The 18,232-nt window shown below is 48.8% G+C and overlaps 1 protein-coding gene across 2 annotated transcripts in view; it reads right to left on the reverse strand.

Annotated features, from left to right (window-relative positions):
* MBTPS1 (membrane bound transcription factor peptidase, site 1) overlaps positions 1–14,681 on the reverse strand; it is a 40,267-nt gene extending 25,586 nt beyond the window's left edge. Inside the window, exons 1-9 of one of the 2 annotated variants that reach the window (XM_024735619.1) lie at positions 14,603–14,681; positions 12,878–12,959; positions 11,851–12,336; positions 10,881–11,138; positions 7,531–7,734; positions 5,811–5,921; positions 5,292–5,401; positions 3,595–3,711; positions 2,955–3,022 (exon numbers count right to left, since the gene is read on the reverse strand). In XM_024735619.1, coding sequence (XP_024591387.1) covers positions 2,955–3,022; positions 3,595–3,711; positions 5,292–5,401; positions 5,811–5,921; positions 7,531–7,734; positions 10,881–11,138; positions 11,851–12,019 — 1,037 coding nt within the window. In that variant the 5' untranslated portion in view covers positions 12,020–12,336; positions 12,878–12,959; positions 14,603–14,681. Of the gene's footprint in view, positions 1–2,954; positions 3,023–3,594; positions 3,712–5,291; positions 5,402–5,810; positions 5,922–7,530; positions 7,735–10,880; positions 11,139–11,850; positions 12,337–12,877; positions 12,960–14,602 lie in introns of those variants that run through there. The other variant, XM_024735620.1, reaches the window with a different exon arrangement.
* Between the last annotated feature and the right edge of the window lie 3,551 nt (positions 14,682–18,232).

Raw genomic sequence — 18,232 nt, forward strand, 5'->3', positions numbered from 1 at the left:
TAAGTCAAGATGAACTATTTGAAAGTATGAAACAACCACTTATGGAACTGCACTTCCAAGCTTTATCTATTTCCGCTCCACCACCACAAAATGAACTCCTGAACCACAACTGAATCCGAGCAGCTGAAGCGACAGCAGCAGCAAGATACTACTGTTTCAACCACACAGGGCCGACCCTAGCATCACCTCCTTAGCTTACCCACCGCCAGCATGCTACCAGCTGGTTGTTCAGAAGCACCAACAGTGATTTGTTAATTGGCTGATAGTAAAAGTTTACAAATTTCTGTGACATCAAAGAGCAGAGATTAGAACAGAAGTCACTGGCAGTATTTCCCACTGAAGCTGATACCAAAAAACACCAGCTTCCCACCCTGCCTCTACCTGCCAATCCCTATACTTTACACCCTGAAAATCAGGGGAAAGCATCAGAAAATCTTTGTTGGTGCTGAAAAGGGGGAAGTGCAGCTGCAGACTCCTTGGCACCATGAAATCTAAGCATCAAGGGTGCCGGACCCCAGAGAGCTCCCAGAAGGGGTACCCGTGGGGACATGTCGGGCAGCCTCACGCCTCCGATAAATAACCGGGCTCTTCAAGTGCCTGACTGTCACGTGACCAGCCCTACCCGAGGCCCCGCAGTAAGCCACACCCGTTCAGGCTGTGCCACCGTGACCGCGTGCCACCCCCAGCCTACCCAGCAGCTGGCGGACGCCAGATGCTGTGAGGCTCCGTGGGCAGACACGAGTCTGACACCGGGGCTTCCTCTCCCGAGATGCCCCTGACACACTAAACACGAGCAGCTCTTTGATGAGAAGCCCTCACGGGGACCGCCCACAGGAGTCGCAGGATTTCAGAAGAGTGACCAGTGTGTGCAAAGCAGTCAGGATGGCATGTGGAAGAGCTGGTGTGAACGGAAAGAAAGGCAGGCTTGTGGGGGGGGGGGGGCGGTCAGCAGCAGGATCAGGTGACGGAGACGGAGAGGAACACGGTTTCCCCAGGGAGACCCGAGGAGGAGCCTGCTGTGAGGAAGAGTGCACGAGGGAGTGGGAAGTGAGGCTACGGTTTACCGGGACACAGCCACGCCCATTCGTCTACACATCCATGCTGCCTTCACACTACAAGGGCAGGCGAGTAGGTGCAACATACCACGTGGCCCACGAAGACTCAACTAGTTACTATCTGATCCTTTACAGAAAATGTCTGCCAACTCCAGGCTAGACTACTGAAGACCTTGAAAACCAAGGAGAAAAGTTTAGATCTGATCAGGCCATAATGACCCACTGCAGATCCTTAGTTAAAGAAACTGCTAGACTCTGTTTTAACAACAGAAACACAGAAAAACAGAAGAGAAAGGAACAGCTACCACTCACAGAGGCTCAGTGTTCACGGTGCTCTCCCTCGGCTGGCTCATTTTATCCTCATCCTCACAGCCACCAACCCGGCCGGGTCTCGTGCCCTCCAGAGCCAGGCGAGGGGGCCAGGGCTCAGAGAAGCAAAGGTCCCATAGCCCAAGGGCAGGTCAAACTTGCCTGGCTCCGTCCCCGCACCCTCCCCGCCACCCCACATCCCCCATGAAGGGAGAGCTGGGCTGGGGAAGACTGGAGGCAAGAGGATGGGCTGGGCAACTGACAGATAACCTGGGGATGCTGAGCTGCCGAGGGCTGGCCTGGAGCGGGGACGTCAGAAGTGGGGGGAGGGACAAATGGAGAAGCGTTAGAAAGAGAAGACATGGAAACTGGGTGAGATTACTAAGTAACTGGTGCTTTTCGTGGCAGAACTATAGCTGGGACGTGTTTACACCACTCACGCCTGTGAGTCACAACACACATGACTGAGGACCCAGCCAGATCGCCAACCTTGGAGCCCTACCAGGAGATGGGATCGCTGACAGAACAGCTCTTAGGCTGGAACCATGACTGCGCATGTGCACGGGTCGTGACTTACAGAATCGTCATTTCACAGAGTCCAGCCTAATCCCCACCCTGGATGAGCCCAGTCAGCGCTCAAGACGGCCGGCTCTGCCCCAGCAGCACGGCCAGGGTGTCCCTGAAGACGGCACGTGCTCCTGAAGGCACGAGCAAACGGCCATGCCAGGCGGCTCTCCTGGATCAGGGCACGCCGAGACAGGCTCCGTATGTTCTCTCCTTCCTGTGCAGTTACTTTAAGCCCTCTGCCACGGCACTGAACCACACACGTCCCGGGAGCCTGGTAAAGTGGGGTGACAGACATCCCACCGCAGAAGTGATTCAGCACAAGAGGTTATTGTTATTATCTACAGAATAAAAACTGGAGCTGTAAGCAGAAAGAAAATTGGGATCACTAACCAGACAAAAGCGTACTACGGCCTGTGATTCAGTGACTGATGTCCCGCATCTCAAGCCACTTTAATACACCATAACCCTGCACAAAGGGACATTTCTGTGACACTGTTCTCTGCCCCCTCCCTATGTGATCCTTCTCCTCAGTCCCCCAAACACGGTGTCTGTTGCGCCACCCTGCACTTTCTCCTCATATTAGTCTCATCGTACCTGTACCTTATTCCTCCTAAAAGGCGGGCACCTCAACTTATCTACCTCTTTACCCTGTGCCTTGTGCACGCTGGGTCTCAATGAATACTGTAGAATCCATTTATTTCTAACAGATTTACTTTCCTGATTGATTTTAGGTTGGGGGTAAAAAGAGTAGAATAAAAACTTTAGGCCTCCAAATTGCTATTTCCAGCAAAGTTAAAAACACAAAAAATTCAACAAAATCGGCCTTGAGTTGGCAACTGCTGGAGTGAGTGGGCACATGGGATTCATTACAAAGTCTTTTGTATGTGCTGAAAATATCCACAGTACAAAGTTTTAGACAGGTATAAATAGGTATAGCAGGATACAGAGACAGACAAACAACAGGTTTTCAGTTATTTCAAGGAAAAAAATACCTCTAAGGTTATTCCTATCAGGGGTACTTACCCATAAAGAGGCCCATCATTGCCAATAGCAGAAACCATGATGACATTGTTAGCTGTTAATTCCCACACCTACAAAATTAACAAGCATTTATTTATGAAATTACACCACTCTTTTTTTTTTTTTTTTTTTTTTTTTTTTTTTTTGTGTCCCCTAAACAGACAGGGGCAAGAACCCGCGTCCCCTGCCTTGGCAGGCGGGCTCTCAATCACTGCGCCACCAGGGAAGCCCCACCACTCTTAATCGATATATAATTATTCAAAAATAACCACAACTTCCAAAAACAGAACTAAAAAAAGAAGGTATCCCCCTGAAAGCGCAACACCAGGCCAGTACAGACATGGTATGGCTGGCAGTCAGAATGTCCAGAGACGACAGACTCCAGGACACGGATCCACGCGCACAGAGCAGACCCGGGCTTTCCAGGCACGCCCAGAAAAGACAGGCCGTGTGCTCAGGTGACGGGAAGCAACGCAGCACCCTGCGGTGCTTCCCACACAAGTCACCATGGCTCACGTCCTCACAGAGTGGTCACCATGTGGGCGACCAGCCACCAGCACACGAGACACGAAGCAAGCGGGGCGCGAGGCAGAGCAGGAGTCGTCACCAAACGCCTCGTCCTCCGCACAGCGGCAGGACCAACCTTGTCGACGAACGGGTGGTCCATGAAGTCGGGGCCCCCGATGCTCAGGTTCAGCACGTCGATCTTCTTCAGGATGGCGTAGTTGAAGGCGTCCAGGAACCAGGACGTGTAGGAGACCTGGCCCATTTTTAAAAGTCCTTTAGGTGTTTCAGTGGAAGTCTCCAAATGCTAGATTCTCAGCAGCATGAAGTATTCACTTCAACTTCAGAAACAGATCCCAAGAACAACAAGTGCTCTGCGATGTGAACTACTACACCCAGAGCTCCCAATCCTTGGGGCTGGACTCCGGGGACAGGCAAGGTTCCCAGGGTCCTGTGCCGCCCGGTCTCACGTCCAGCGCCTGCCTGACCTTACAGCCTGCCCACCCAGGGAAGACCTCAAACTTCTAGCTGCCCCTCTTATAAAAGGACCTGTCCTAAGACACGTCTACTCAGTTAAGTGTTTCTAAATAGTTTAATGTATTTGTCTAATCTTCTTTATTCCTAAATAGACTGAAGAATAAATGGTATCAATGAAAGTTATTTCACAGAATTACTTCTGACAGTTATTATTTCTCTCATAGTTTCCTTACAAAAGTTAAATTACTCTGTGTATCGCCATTCACGTGTTTTGTAAGGTACAAAATTAAACTTAAGAGTAAAAAACAATAGATGACAGAAAACAATAAAATAAGCACTGGAGGGAATGAAAAGACTTTCAATCCAAAGTTCTATATTCAGTGAAAATAGTGTTTTGAGAATAAAGATGAAATAAAGATATTTTCAGATAACTAAAGCTGGGAGAAATCACAGCTACTAGACTGCATTACAAGCAATACTAAAAGCATCTCTTCATGCTGAAAGGAAATTACGTGATATGGAAACTTAGATCTACAGGCAGAAATAAAGAGCACTGGAAATTCAAAATATGTGAATAAATACAAAATGTTAAAAAAAAAACCGTACGGTGGAAAAAGAATCAACATAATGATTAAGAATTATGTTTTTTAAAGGCTTTTAAAAATAAAACAATATATTTATATTTGCTTGAATGTGCAAAAGAAGTTCTAGGAGTGGGTATGTGAAAAAAAGAAACTACCACATAGGGAACATGGGGAAGTAAAGGTGAGAACCTGTCGGACGGGGACAGGGCTGGGAGAAGTATCCCTGTGTTGCCTTTTGATGTTTTTGAACTATGTATTACCTATGCAAAAATTAAATTTTAACAGTTAATAAATACTAGGACCCTCCCTTTTTTCAGTAACGTTTCCAAATGCAGAGTGAGGGAACAAGCTTCCAAATCCACGTTACCCAACACGACACTGGGTGCTGGGCACAGAGGCTACCCTCAAGGCGGTCAGTCCAGCAGGGGCAGCAAACACACAGACACGAGGTTGTTCTCTCCAGCACAAGAAGTGTGCCCGAGACATGGTGGACAGGAACCCTGGGCCGGCCGGCGGGACAGGAGAAATGGGAGGTCAAGGAATCCCCTTGGAGCAGGGTCTTTGGGGTTCCAGTGAGGCCGACGAAGGGGGCGGTGGGAGCAGGGCAAAGCCGCCCCGCGGAGGGACGGGAGGGACAGCACGGCACACGGGGACGCCAGCCGCAGCTCAGCATCGCAGACATGTGCTGCTTTTAAAGCAGCACGTTTTCTAGAGTTTTGACTTTTCACATTTTAATATCAACCCTTTACGTATCAGGGGTCCTCAAAACACCTACCTGGTTGTTGGTAAAGACCCTGAAAATATGAAGTTCTGCATCCGGAGCAAAGCCCTGGCACTCCCTCATGCTGGCTATCACACCCGCCACGAACGTGCCGTGGCCCAGCCCTGTTGTCCAAAAGGAAAAAGGCACGAAACACAGCTGATACAACGTGTGCCAAGACGCAGCATTTCAAACGAGCTCATTCTCCGAGCCCGAGACACAGACTCCCCAGCACCTCTCCGGCCTCGCCAGCCCCACCTCGGGGGGCAGCCACTCCTGCTCACCCCCCAAAAAGGAGGTTCCCTTCCGAAACCAGGCATCCCTCTCTCCTCACTCACCTCCCGACCTACTCTGGAAAGCTTCCGTCAAAAGGCACAAAACAACTTGGGTCTGAGTAACTGTTGTGCACGGACTGTTTAAGCGTCTACACTGAAAAATACCCTCTCAGCTGAGAAAACGGAGGGCGGGAGTGATGCGAAGCCCGCCGGTGACCGGAAAACACCCCCTCAGGTTCTCAGGGCATCAGCCACCCACCGTCGTCCAGCGTTCGCTCGTTGGTCCAGTTGGTTCTCTCCTTCACGTTTTTGAAGTGGGGATGCTTCTCACTCAGCCCGGTGTCAAAAACGGCAACCCTTACGTTAGCACCTTATGCCAAAAAGAAAGCACAATGGTGTTTGAGAAATCATCGTTTATGAAATACATCCCTCTTTGGGACCCAGAGAGAATGACAGGCGACCCAGGGCCAAAGCCTGCCCAGAGGGCACACAGTAGGCCAGGTGCGCAGGAGAGGAGGGGACAGCAGGGGAATACCATCACCTGCCGCTAAGTGAGACCTGAGGACACACAGAAAGTCCCTCCGGACGCCCCTCAATGTCACCGGCTCTCAGGGGGGTGGGGGGGACCACCTCTCCCGATCCTCCAACCAATGACTGACTTTCCCCTCTGGGCAACTTTCTCCAAGTCTCTACGCCCTCATCTCCTTAGAGAGGCCCATGGGGCGAAGGGCACCACAAGGGCTCTCACTTCCGGGAGGGCGGGGGCCGCTTCTACTCCCGAGCAGGACTCCGTGCTGCTCACTAACGGACAGCGCCTCTGCAGAGAGGGGCTGTCCACCACACGCAGGGAAGAGCACACTTTAAGGAGAACCCACTGCACTGCACACTTTTCTATGATAACAAGTCTACTTCAGATACTGGCCAAAAGCCATCTGTTGCGATGGGAAACATGACTCATGCTGTTAGATCAAGGAATTCTAGAAAACACGTAGGAAAAAAGACAAGATACTCACTGAAAGGCTAACAGAAGTAACAAAGGTAATGTCTTTTTGGTATGAGGGTTGTATTTATGTATCAGTACTTCATTAAATAATCAATTACACTGAGATAACCAACAAAGTGTATCGTTTACTTTTTAAAAATGCACACAATACTGGAAACCAGCTGGTTTGGGGGGAAGGAAAAATGCTTTTCTGATGATTAGAGAACTTCTGTTTTGTGAAGTTTTCCCCCTAAAAGGATAAACCAAGAAGAGACAATAGTTTAATAAAATGTCAGCCCCCCGGGTGTAAAGTCTGAGGCGCGGTAAGGGAAGGTCTTGGGTTCTCTAAGGTAAGGGTCTCTAAGCCAAGGAGAAATGGAAAGACACTGAGACAACCTGTGACGTATGAGGCGCCAGAGACATGGGCTGATATTTAGGGTCCAAACCTCCACATTCGTTAAAACAGGAATCTTCTGCCCTGATGTATCAGCAAGAAAAAAATACCTGATGGGTTGTGAGTTTTATTTCCCAGGATATGGTCGTTACTATCGTTTCCTGTTCTGAAACAAAAGGTAGCAACCTCGCCAGTCGATCACTTAGCCATGCCGAACACAGGGCACCACACAGGAGGGACGTGCTCCATTTCACGAGACTGCCCAAATCAAGGTAACTATCTCTGGATTTGATCTCATTCCCTGGGAAATTACAGAACTCTGCTGGACTGCCAGTCAGCTCTGGCAGGGGCAGTGCTGTGTCTGTTCACGTGTGTCAACAATAAAGAAACACTCCACAATCTACTCCTTGTAACCTCAGAAACAGTACAGGGAAATAAGACACAAAAAGTGAACAGGACTAAACAATTAGAAGAGCCACAGAAACAGACGCCCCCCACAACAGGAGCCAGAGACCAGGGGCAGCTGACTACGTCCAGCTCAACCCGCAGAAGGACAGGCCCGTGAGGCCCTGGAGGGGAGGCCACCCCGGCTGACAGGCCCACCTGTGTAGCCCATCTGCCACAGCACGTCGGCCTGCAGCGTCTGGGCGACCTGGCGCGGGATGGCCCTGAGCAGCCGTCTGCTCGAGTGTCTCCCGGTGGCGTGCCAGAAACCCGAGCCCAGGGAGAGGCTGGCCCTGCGCAGGGGGCGGGACGACTGCCACTTCTGGCTCCAGCGGGTCTCGTTGCAGGGCGCGGCGGGGTCAGCTGCAGCCACAGGAGAGAAAGATCAGAAACGCAGGGGACGCGTACCTGTCAGGGAAACAGCCACTCCCCCAGTGCAATGACTCCCGTCTGAAATCCCTTCTGCAGGGTGGTGATATACCCTCCCCTCGGCCAGAAGGAGCTTCTCCACGTGGCTAGAGTCAGAGGATATCACTTAGCCACCATGTTATTCCCAATTAGTTCTTTACCTGGAATTTTCTAACCAATGTAAGGCAGGGCAAGACTGATAAGATAATCATTTCTGGAGAAATAAAGTCAACTATGATAATAAAGCTGAAGAAATGCCTGGTTTTTCATCAGCCACTTACTCCCACTGAACCAGAAGTGTGTGTGTGTTGGGTGGGGAGGGCGGAGTATAAGAAAATGTCCACTAAGCAATGGTGACGCTTCACCGTTTACAGTGTGATCCCTGGGACAGGAAAAAGCCGTGTGATCCCAGGACACCTCGCTCTGACCTTTTCCTACTGTGACCCGCCCAACGTCCTCAGTGTGCGTATCTGCTAGAACGTCCCCCTTCAAAAAGCAAAACAGAGGGCTCGGGGGATTGCTGGGGGTGATGGAACTGTCTTGTATCTTGATTTTGCTGGTGGGCACCTGACTGCACACTTTCACCAAGACTCACCAAACTGTGCACTAAAAAGCATGGATTTTACTATCTGTAAATACTTTTTTTTTTTCTTAGTGGAAGAAAAAAGTAGAAGAAATACCACAAGGGTTGTCCCTTTACCTTTCAAAAACCATGCTATAATGAAGAAAAAACCATATGTCACATCCGTTTCTAAAGGGCAAATCTGTTATACCACTGAGGTTCTGTTTCTAAAGCCAATTACTTTAGCTTTCCTTCCAGTCTCACCAGGCTACACCCATGAAAGCACAGGGAGCGGGAAAAATATACAGTCATGTCAATTCTATTAAGTAATTATTTGCACACTGCAACTGAAATTATTCTATACTGAACCTCCCATGTTGATTCTGTTCCTTCGGTCAGCAGCCTGGGCACTGACTGAAGGACAGTATTCGAACTAAGGACGGGTCTGCTGTGCTCTCCTTTCAGCAGACTGGACTGCAACCGAAGGACTGCATTCAACTCTGGCTTCAGTCGTTAACAGGAAGCATTCAAAGAAAAGCAATTAAAGTGGTGAGGGGACTTGACGCCAGGTCATATTAGTAACCCCTGGAGGAAGTGGATTTTTTTTTTTTTTTTTTTTGCTGTACGCGGGCCTCTCACTGTTGTGGCCTCTCCCGTTGCGGAGCACAGGCTCCGGACGCGCAGGCTCAGCAGCCATGGCTCACGGGCCCAGCCGCTCCGTGGCATGTGGGATCTTCCCGGACCGGGGCACGAACCCGTGTCCCCTGCATCGGCAGGCGGACTCTCAACCACTGCGCCACCAGGGAAGCCCGGAACTGGATATTTTTATTATCCTGGAGAGAAGGAACTGTTAAGGGGGACACCAGGATAGCCTTGAAATACCCTGCAGTGCTGTCTTGGGGAACTCAGGTTAGCTCTGTCTTACGGCCCATGGAGAGACCAGGGATGGGATCCAGAGCGTAACAGATTCCAACCCAAAATAAAGCAAAGCCTTTGAACAACAGAGCCACAGAAAAAATGAACTTTTTTTTTTTTTTGGCCATGCCACGTGGTATTCAGGATCTTAGTTCCCCGACCAGGGATTGAACCCAGGCCCCAGCAGTGAAAGTACGGAGTCCTATCCACTGGACCACCAGGGAATTCCCAAAAAATGAACATTTAATGTCTGCTCACAACAGCCTAAGAAATCTGCTAAGCTCTCTTCACACGCACTACTTCCTTTTACCTTTGTAAGAACTCTGAGGTAGGTGGTATTATCTCCATTTTCTGGATGAGAAGCACTGAAGCTTAAAGAGGACTTGCTTACCACAGAAGGCCACGGCTAACAAGAAGGAGATACATACTATTTCCTTACGGGCTGCCGAGCACAGCATCTGACAACCGTGGTGGAGAGGAGACAGAAGGGAACCCCAACCATGAGCCCCTACGCTTCCTGTGCTAAAATCAGCCCTTCTGTGTTTCCTAAAATATTCTGCAGCTCTTTAAGATAAGATTGAAAAATAAAAAAGGCCGAATTTATATATTTGGCTAAGTGTACAAGTTTTGGGTTGCTTTTATCTTCCTGGATTGCTCTGAGGTTATTGCTTTTCAAAGAGAAAAGGCACCACGAAACGTGGACTAGCAGAGAGAGCTCTGTGAAGCCAGACACCTGAATTCCACAGCTGACGCTGGAACTGGCTGTCACAGGATGCAAATTAGCCAGGCTTGTCCCCTGGGTGTTTCTGAAACCTCAGAGGCTCTCAGGCCTAGTATATGACAGACAAAAAAAGAAGAGCAAAATTTTCTTTTTCCATCTAATGAAAGAAATGACAATAAACGGTAATGGAACTAGCAATCTGTTGCCCCAGTTTATGTCAAATGGGGGGGAAAAAACCCTTTCTTTTGGTAATACATTTGCTTTGGAAAATACTATGCAATAATATGCAACTTGTTATCTGAGGATAAACTTATCCCGACAGGCCCGAGTTGTAAGGACTATAGGAGAGTAAGCCCTGGAGCTCAAAGGGACTCAGCAAATTCCTTCCATCACTGCCCCTGCCCAGCTCCCAGCATAAACAAGCCCAGCGGAGGCGCGATGGTGCACTGTTGGGAGGGTCTGAGAAATGCAAAATGAAACCCAAGGAAGAGGTGTTTTGCGAGATGCCTTCAAAAATAAAAACATGCGCTGAAAGAAGCAAAATGCAAATAAAAAGGAGACTCAAAGACACCGTCTTCGTTACAGAGTGTCAAGGGGCGTCAGGGCCTCAAAGCCTGAACGCTTTGAGAGGAACCTGGTGAAAATCACTTCCCACACGACAGACACAACCACCACCCTCTACCGCAAACCTGCACTATTTGTTTCTATCAGAAGCACAAAGTCTCTTTTTGGTTTTTTCAATTCCTGCCAGGAAAAGGTTCACGGCTGATGAAACTAGACGGAGGGACAGGAATCTTCACGGTACTGCTTTTCAAATTCTGCCACGTGTGAACACGCACATCCTCCCCCTATTCCCAGCGCAGCAGAAATGGATACAGACCAGCCCAAGGTCACGGTACTCACACTCCGTATACTTGAGGGAACGAAAGACTTTCCGTTGGGGTGTTACCCGTTTGATGTTTGGATGGTCTTCAAGCGTTAGCAGCCCCGCTGTCTGTTTTTCTTTGATCTGAATCACCTCAAAATCACTAGGGTAGTCACTGGATGGATTGTTTCGAGGTATAATTCTCCAGTTGTCGATTGCACTGCTCTTCAGGGCGCTTGAAATAAATGAATTTCTAGCTTTGGCTGTAAAGTACCCATTGAAAGCCACGATATACTCTGCAATCAATGACCACAAAATAAAAGTGAGAATTTACGTACCTATATTATGACATTAGATTATACTTAATCTAAAACTTCCCTGGTAAAAGAAAGCTTACATATCATAAAACCTAGTAGAAGGAGGAGTAAACAAACAGACTACTTTCAACACCCTGGATGGCAGTTTCCAGAGCTCTGAGTTAAAACGATGTGGATGAACCCCACTGATCACAGGACACATCACTTAGAATCAGATACCTGAGCTATTTTTCAAAAACCAAACATTAACAGAAATTTGAGTGTACGGCAGAGAAATGCATGCAAGGTTTTCAAACAGGAAGAAGGAATTCAGAGAAGTGAAGGCTCAGTTTTATTTTACTGAAAACAGTAACAAAATGTAGAGCAGATTATGTAAGACTAATTGCTTAGTTATCCACAACTGGTCACATAAACTTTCAGCCCCTCCAAAGTCCCCACCCTCACCAGCTACAATGACATCTGTTCCATGGAATCCAGTTTTAGGGAAATAATTCAGAATGTCAACTGACTTCCTTCATATAAGCTAATTATACTGGAAAAACAAACTTCAGCAGAACTAATATCCAAACACTATGCACTCAGCCCATTCGAAATTTATTGTTTTTGGCAAAAGCTGATGTTTACAATAAATCTGAAAAAAACCGCATTGGGGGTGGGGGGAACTCCCTGACATTTAAAATAATATCATTACCATATTCCACAACTGTTGAGGAGAACTCCACCTTCAAGGTCAGGTGGGAACAGCCAGGGCATGGGGCCTTTTCAAAAGATTTCTTTTCCAGCCTGTCACCCAGATGTTTCTTCCCACAGAGCAAAACCACCAGCAGAAGCAGCCAGATGTGGACAAGCTTCATGGTCATGAGTGAATACGGTCATAAAATCGCATAAATTCAAATCGCACTTTTTTCTTCCTTGATTATAAGTTAATTTTTGTTTCAGCTAAAAGCGGAAACATTACTGATCGGCCATTTTACAGTCTAGTCCAAGGTAAATAAAAGTTAAATTTCATGGCCTTTTGTGGTTTGGCCTGAAAAGAGGCTTTCATTTCTTTCTTCGTTTCTTCTCCATCTTGGGCCTCAGGCTTCGCTCACTCTGGCCCAGACACCTGAGTCCTACGCTCCATCTGCACCACAGAACCAAAGTCCAGCGGGGATGAGTGATCACTCCGTGAGCCAGTCTATAAAACAAAGCAAGCGCAGAGACATGAGCAGTGCGCTGACAGAGCCGGGAGGGTTAGTGATCCCTGCAATTTAGATAAGAGGGTCAAAAAGACACACCAGCTACAAGACAAAATAAGTGTATGACACAACCATGGAGCATCTTATTATTTCACTTTTATTTAGTTACTCCTCACTTCTTTCAGGGGGAAAAAAAGTTTTAAGATGGCTTCAAAAATAAAATAGGATAAAATAAACGAGAAAAATAAGGATGACAAATAACCCCAGGAATATTAAGCACACTGGCCCTGAGCACCCAGCACCACGGAGGAGGAGGAACCATGACCCTCTGCCTATGGTCCTTACTACGCCTCTGTTTCAGATGCTGTATTTTCCCATCATTTGCAGCTCTTCATTTCCAGGGCATTTCCCCAGTCAGTACTTTTAATTCCCGATAAATTTCACCGATTTTTCAGGCAAAAGCTTGGTATACACCCTTACTTTCTGCTGTAAAATTAACACCTAAGAGCAAACTAATTTCCATGCAAGTCATGTACTTACCACCTTCTTTAAGAGACGACATAAATGGTCTAAAATTACTCAAACTACGCCTCTTCAGATTTTGAAATACTTTCTGCCAATTCTATGAAGAGAGCACAGAAGAGTTTTTATTGTCACTAAGTGTATTTTACCTGAAGCCCCAACTTAAAGATCTTCAACCTGCTGAATATGCTATAAAATCAAATTCTCTCTTTACTTGGAGTGACATGAGAGGACAGTTCGTGAGGTAAAAGCTGTTGCCAACGAAAACGGCTGAGTATTAAACTGCGTGTGAGCACGAATACCCTTCAAAGTATCTGAATGGTAAGGAAAATCGTAATTCTTCACAATGAAGAGCGGAGCAGTGATAAAACAACAAGCCCAGAAAACTCAGTTGCACAGCTCACGCCAGAAACATAAATAATCCAGCAGGGGGAAGACAGACCAATGAGACAGACAGGCCTTCCATTCCTACTTGTTTCTAAAAAGAAAACACGCAGGACAAGGAGTTAGCCCCCTTTCAAGAGAGGGATGTCAGGGTGTTAAACCTATTCTTCCGGCAGAAGCTGGTACCTGAGAACAACAAGGAGACTGTGCTTTCTGGAACTATTCATGTGTGCTTCTATAAACAGGAAAGCACTGATAAAGAAAAGTAAGGGTTTGGGCTTCCCTGGTGGCGCAGTGGTTAAGAATCCGCCTGCCAATGCAGGGGCCACGGGTTCGAGCCCTGGTCTGGGAAGGGCCCACATGCCGCGAAGCAACTAAGCCCATGCGCCACAACTACTGAGCCTGCGCTCTAGAGCCCGCGAGCCACAACTACTGCAGCCCACGTGCCTAGAGCCCACGCTCCGCAACAAGAGAAGCCACCGCAATGAGAAGCCCAGACACCACAACGAAGAGTAGCCCCGCTCACCGCAACTAGAGAAAGCCCGTGCGCAGCAACAAAGAGCCAACGCAGCCAAAAAATAAACAAATAAATAAATTTATTAAAGGAAAAGAAAAGTAAGGGGTTAAGAGTATCTAAACAATTTTTGAAGTTCAATCATTAGGACATTCATTGTTATAATAACAAACCAACCTGAAAAGCAGGCCTATCTCTGCAACTGGAGACCAAGGTTGGTGGAACAGAGTTAATCAGATAGAAATGAAATATTAAAACTTATTTCCACAGCAACATGAAGAACAATGAGAATGCCAGGCATATAAACAAAGAACTTGAAAACAAAGACCAGAACAGAAAGATGGAAGAAAAGCAACAGGGGACACCAACAGTCACTCCGACCTATTTTACAGCAAAGCCGCTTGGGAGTGAGGCCCAAGTTCTTGTTCATACTTGATACCCGCGGCAGTATCACAGAATACAACTATCTGAAGTATATAGCTGACTTAATTATAGTATTACGGGTCAAAGTAGAGAAAGCTAACCACTGGCGATAAGAGCTCTTACGTTCATAGGAAATGAACTTACAGTGAAAAGATTTAAATGGGTCTCAGTTAAGGCAATTAAAAAAAATAAAATAAAAACAGAATGCTAAAGAATCTATGACACATCTTTACACTACCAAACGTAAGATAGATAGCTTTAAAAAAAGAAGAAGAATCTATGACACATTTGGACTGGATATAACGCAAATATCAGTGAGCCATACTAGTGAGCAAATATTAGATCTAACAAGTTGAGTTACATCAACTTCAATTAAACCTGTTCCAAAATAATTCACACACAGGTAAAGACAGTGAACTTACAATCAGCCTGTGGGGGAGAGATGGCTGATGTTCTCTCACAGCTGAGGGCAGGAGCCTGACTTGAAAAGAAAGAGAAACGGAAAGAAAAGGTCAGGGACTCTGAAATTTTAAAATGACTGAAGTAATCAGTTCTCTTCCAAATAGAAACAGGAAAGTTTTTAGGTCTTTGGAAAACAGGACACTGCATGATCGTAAGACAGTCTACCTTAATTTACTCACTACATGGTACAAATTTATGAAGTGCTAATAACCAAGTTTCAGACATTGCCAGGGGTTACAGAGGAAACACGTGTTGTTAGTAGGTGAGGGACGCAGCCCTCCAGGTGGGAGCCTGCAAGGAGGCCAAGCACAAACGCCAACGGCCAAGCCAAGCGCAGGAAAGGACGACAGCAAAGGAGAGGCACAGGGCCCGCGCGGGGAAGGGGGACGGACGGAGGAGCCTTCGGGAGAGGGGGCTGGCAGCTGGCTCTGGCCGACTCTACCCCCGCAGGGCTGGAAGCGTGGAAATACGGAAGGAGAAGCGGCGCATCCTGAGCAGAGCTACGTCCCGGCGAGGAAACGCAGGGAGCGCGCAGGAGCAGCCAGCGAGCGGAGCCAGGCTGGAGAGGGGGACAGGGCGGGCGCTGAGGCAGGCGCGGGGCTGAACAGCAGGGCCAGCGACAGGCGGAAACAGCCGCTCAGGGCGCCAGCGGAGCTCCAACCATTTCCCCGGAGCCCCAGAGCCAGGCACTGCTCCGGCCGCCCCGCAGAGCAGTGAGCACAAGACGACCGAAATCTCTGCCTCGTGGAGCGGCCCTTTCAGGGGGAGACAGGTATCACGCACGATGAGGAGAAGACGTGGCATTTAGCTGGTGATAAATGCTGTATTTTGAAAGCAGAGAAAAGAAATAAGGGGGATGCGACAAGTCAGGCGGAGGGGTGAAGCTGAGACAGAGTGCTGCAGAAGCTTCTGGAAGGGGACTTCTGAGTGAAGACCCGATGGAAGCGCGGCGCTCGCCAAGCCCCCTGGGGAAGGGTGCCGCGGGCGCTGGGGAGACAAGGGCAGGAGCCCGAGCGAGGACACGCCTGGTGTGTGCCAGGAAGAGCAGAGGCCAGGGGCGAGGGAAGGGGACCTCGGCGGGGAGGTGAGAGGCCCGTGCCCTAGCGCTGAACGGGCAGGGAGAGCGTGAGCAGAGCAAAGGAGCCTCACCGGCCGGCTCGCTCCAGCCTCCATGTGGAGCGGACACAGGCGGAAGCGGGGGACCCCTGGAAGGCCCCTGTGAAGAGGGTGGCTTGGGCCAGGGAGGGGCAGGGGAGGCGAAGGCAGAGCGGACAGGCTCCGCTGACGACCAGATGTGGGGCGCGCCCGTGAGGAGGCAGGGACAGCACCAAGGCCTCCGGCCCAACGCCCAGGGCGTCTGCCCCAAACGGGATGGCGGAGGCTGCAGGAAAAGCCGGCTCAGGAAGCACGGGCAGGACCTGAGTGCTCTCGGGCGAGCATGAGAGCCGGGGGGGCATGGCTCAGGGCAGAGGGGAAGAGGGAGGTCAAAACCCCCAAATTAGGGGAAACATTTCCATAATGAACAGCGGTCACTGGTTTAGTAATTGAAAGGTCACTGAACCTCTCACCAGAGGGCCACACTAGAGGAGTCTCCAAACCACAGGGGCTGGAAAGCAGACACCCTCAGGAGGACAATCCCCATGCAGGGGGAGGAACGAGAAGGTTGGGAAGGACGGGAACAAGGAGACACTCCCTATCTGGACCTGGTTGACCTGCTTCTGTTCTTTAAAGGTGAACTAAAATCTGGGTTCTAGGAAGACACTCTTTTTCAGGAGTGACAACAGATATGGAGGTTTCTACGTTTCCCAGTCCCAGAAAGAGAGAGCTTCAAAACATAAATTTGCACTGAGGAAAAGAAAAATGCCACGGGGGACCTAGAGGCCGGTGAGTGATGGCGTGGGCGCTGGGGAGGGAAGACCGGCCACCGCCTACCGACCTCTGCACCCTTGGCCTGTTTGTTTTAAAGATACGGCTCCCCCGACTCCTCCGCAGCGCTCTGAAGGCACCCCGCGACCGCGTGCACAACGGCTGCGTCCCGCTCTCACTCCACAGTTCAGCCCTGGAGAGTGTGTCCCCAAGACGGGCTCACCATCTAGTGGCCAACACGTTCGCAGCAACAAGCGTAAGGTGAGCACAGAGAAGGGGAGCACAGACACAACAGGAAAAGAAAACACTTTCTATAAAAATAATCGGCCGAGGACAAGAAGGAGGCAGCGGTGGGAGAGCTGCAGCGGCCTGGCGCGGAGTGACGGAGGCTGAGGGGAGAGGCCCCTGGCGAGGGGTGTCAGAGCCTGCGTGAGGCGCCGGCAGTGACGAAGGGACACTGATTTGATCAAATAAATATTCTGTGGATAATGGGAGGCAGATTTCTCACTGACAGGGAAGGAAGTCTCAAATATGAAAGGGGAAAAACTGGAATGAACCATGCAGGATCAGAATAAAACTGGAAGTACTGGTGTGAACTCAAGGTTTTCAATATACAGACAGATGTAGAAAAATACACAAACACACATACATGTATTTCCTAGCTCTGTCTGCTGAAAGGACACAGGGGCAGTGATATCCCAACAGGAGGGAACCCAGAACTGGTTTTCTAAATAACTATTCTCCACTAAAAGAAACCAGGCTCCTTGGAGAGAGAGCTAGTTCCAGGCTGGGCAGGGTAAACAGAGATGAGTCTGGAACATCTTCTTGTGCCAGAAAGTAAGGAAAAGCTCAAAGAATGGTGGGGACGTGTCAAAGGGACACAGAGGCCAGCACGGGACAATCTGAGCATCAAAGTAAATAATGAACGTAACAGAACCCGATCCACTGAACACAACAGGAAACCATGAGTCCACTGTAGCATATACATGTATAATAAACTTAAACTGTGAAGAGGAATAAGTTATTCACATGGGCTCAGAATGGCTCCCAGCAAAATCCTGATTTACTAAAGGAAATAGGGTAACCCTACAATGGAGACGCTTCATCAAGTTAACCAGCGATGGGACAAATGGACCCAGGTCCGCCGGGCAGACGCACTGGAAGAGCCTGGCGTCACCTGAGGGGCTCCTGCCAAAGACGCACAACCTGAATCAGATCCTAAGGAAACATCAGGACCCCAATCGAGGGACATTTTTCAAAACAACTCGCATAGAATTTCCATAAGTACTGAGGTAATGAAAGTCAAGGAATGGCTGAGATTGAAGGCGACTCAAGAGACATGACCGCTAACTGCAACTCAAGACTCTGAACTGGATCCCTTTACTGTAAGTACATTACTGGAATGAACAACTGGCAAAACCTGAATGGGGCCAACCTGTGATCAGCTAGCAGTGGCGTATCAAGACTAACTGCTGGATTTTGAAGGCTGTGCCGTGACTGCATAAAAAGGTCCTTGCTTGCAGGAAATGCCCACTGAAGTATCCAGGGGTAATGGACGTCAGGTCTGCAACTTACTTTCAAATTGTTCAGAGGGAAAAAAGGGCTTCTATTGTTCTTGGACCCTTTCTGGCAGGTTGAATGGTTTCCAAAATATGCACACACACAAAAAAAAGGTCCTACATTTAGTCTCAGTTGCTAGCGCTGCCCGCAGGAGGGTGGGAGTA

Source organism: Neophocaena asiaeorientalis, unplaced genomic scaffold (genome assembly GCF_003031525.2).
Source record: "Neophocaena asiaeorientalis asiaeorientalis breed wild unplaced genomic scaffold, Neophocaena_asiaeorientalis_V1.1 scaffold40, whole genome shotgun sequence".
NCBI lineage: Eukaryota > Metazoa > Chordata > Mammalia > Artiodactyla > Phocoenidae > Neophocaena > Neophocaena asiaeorientalis.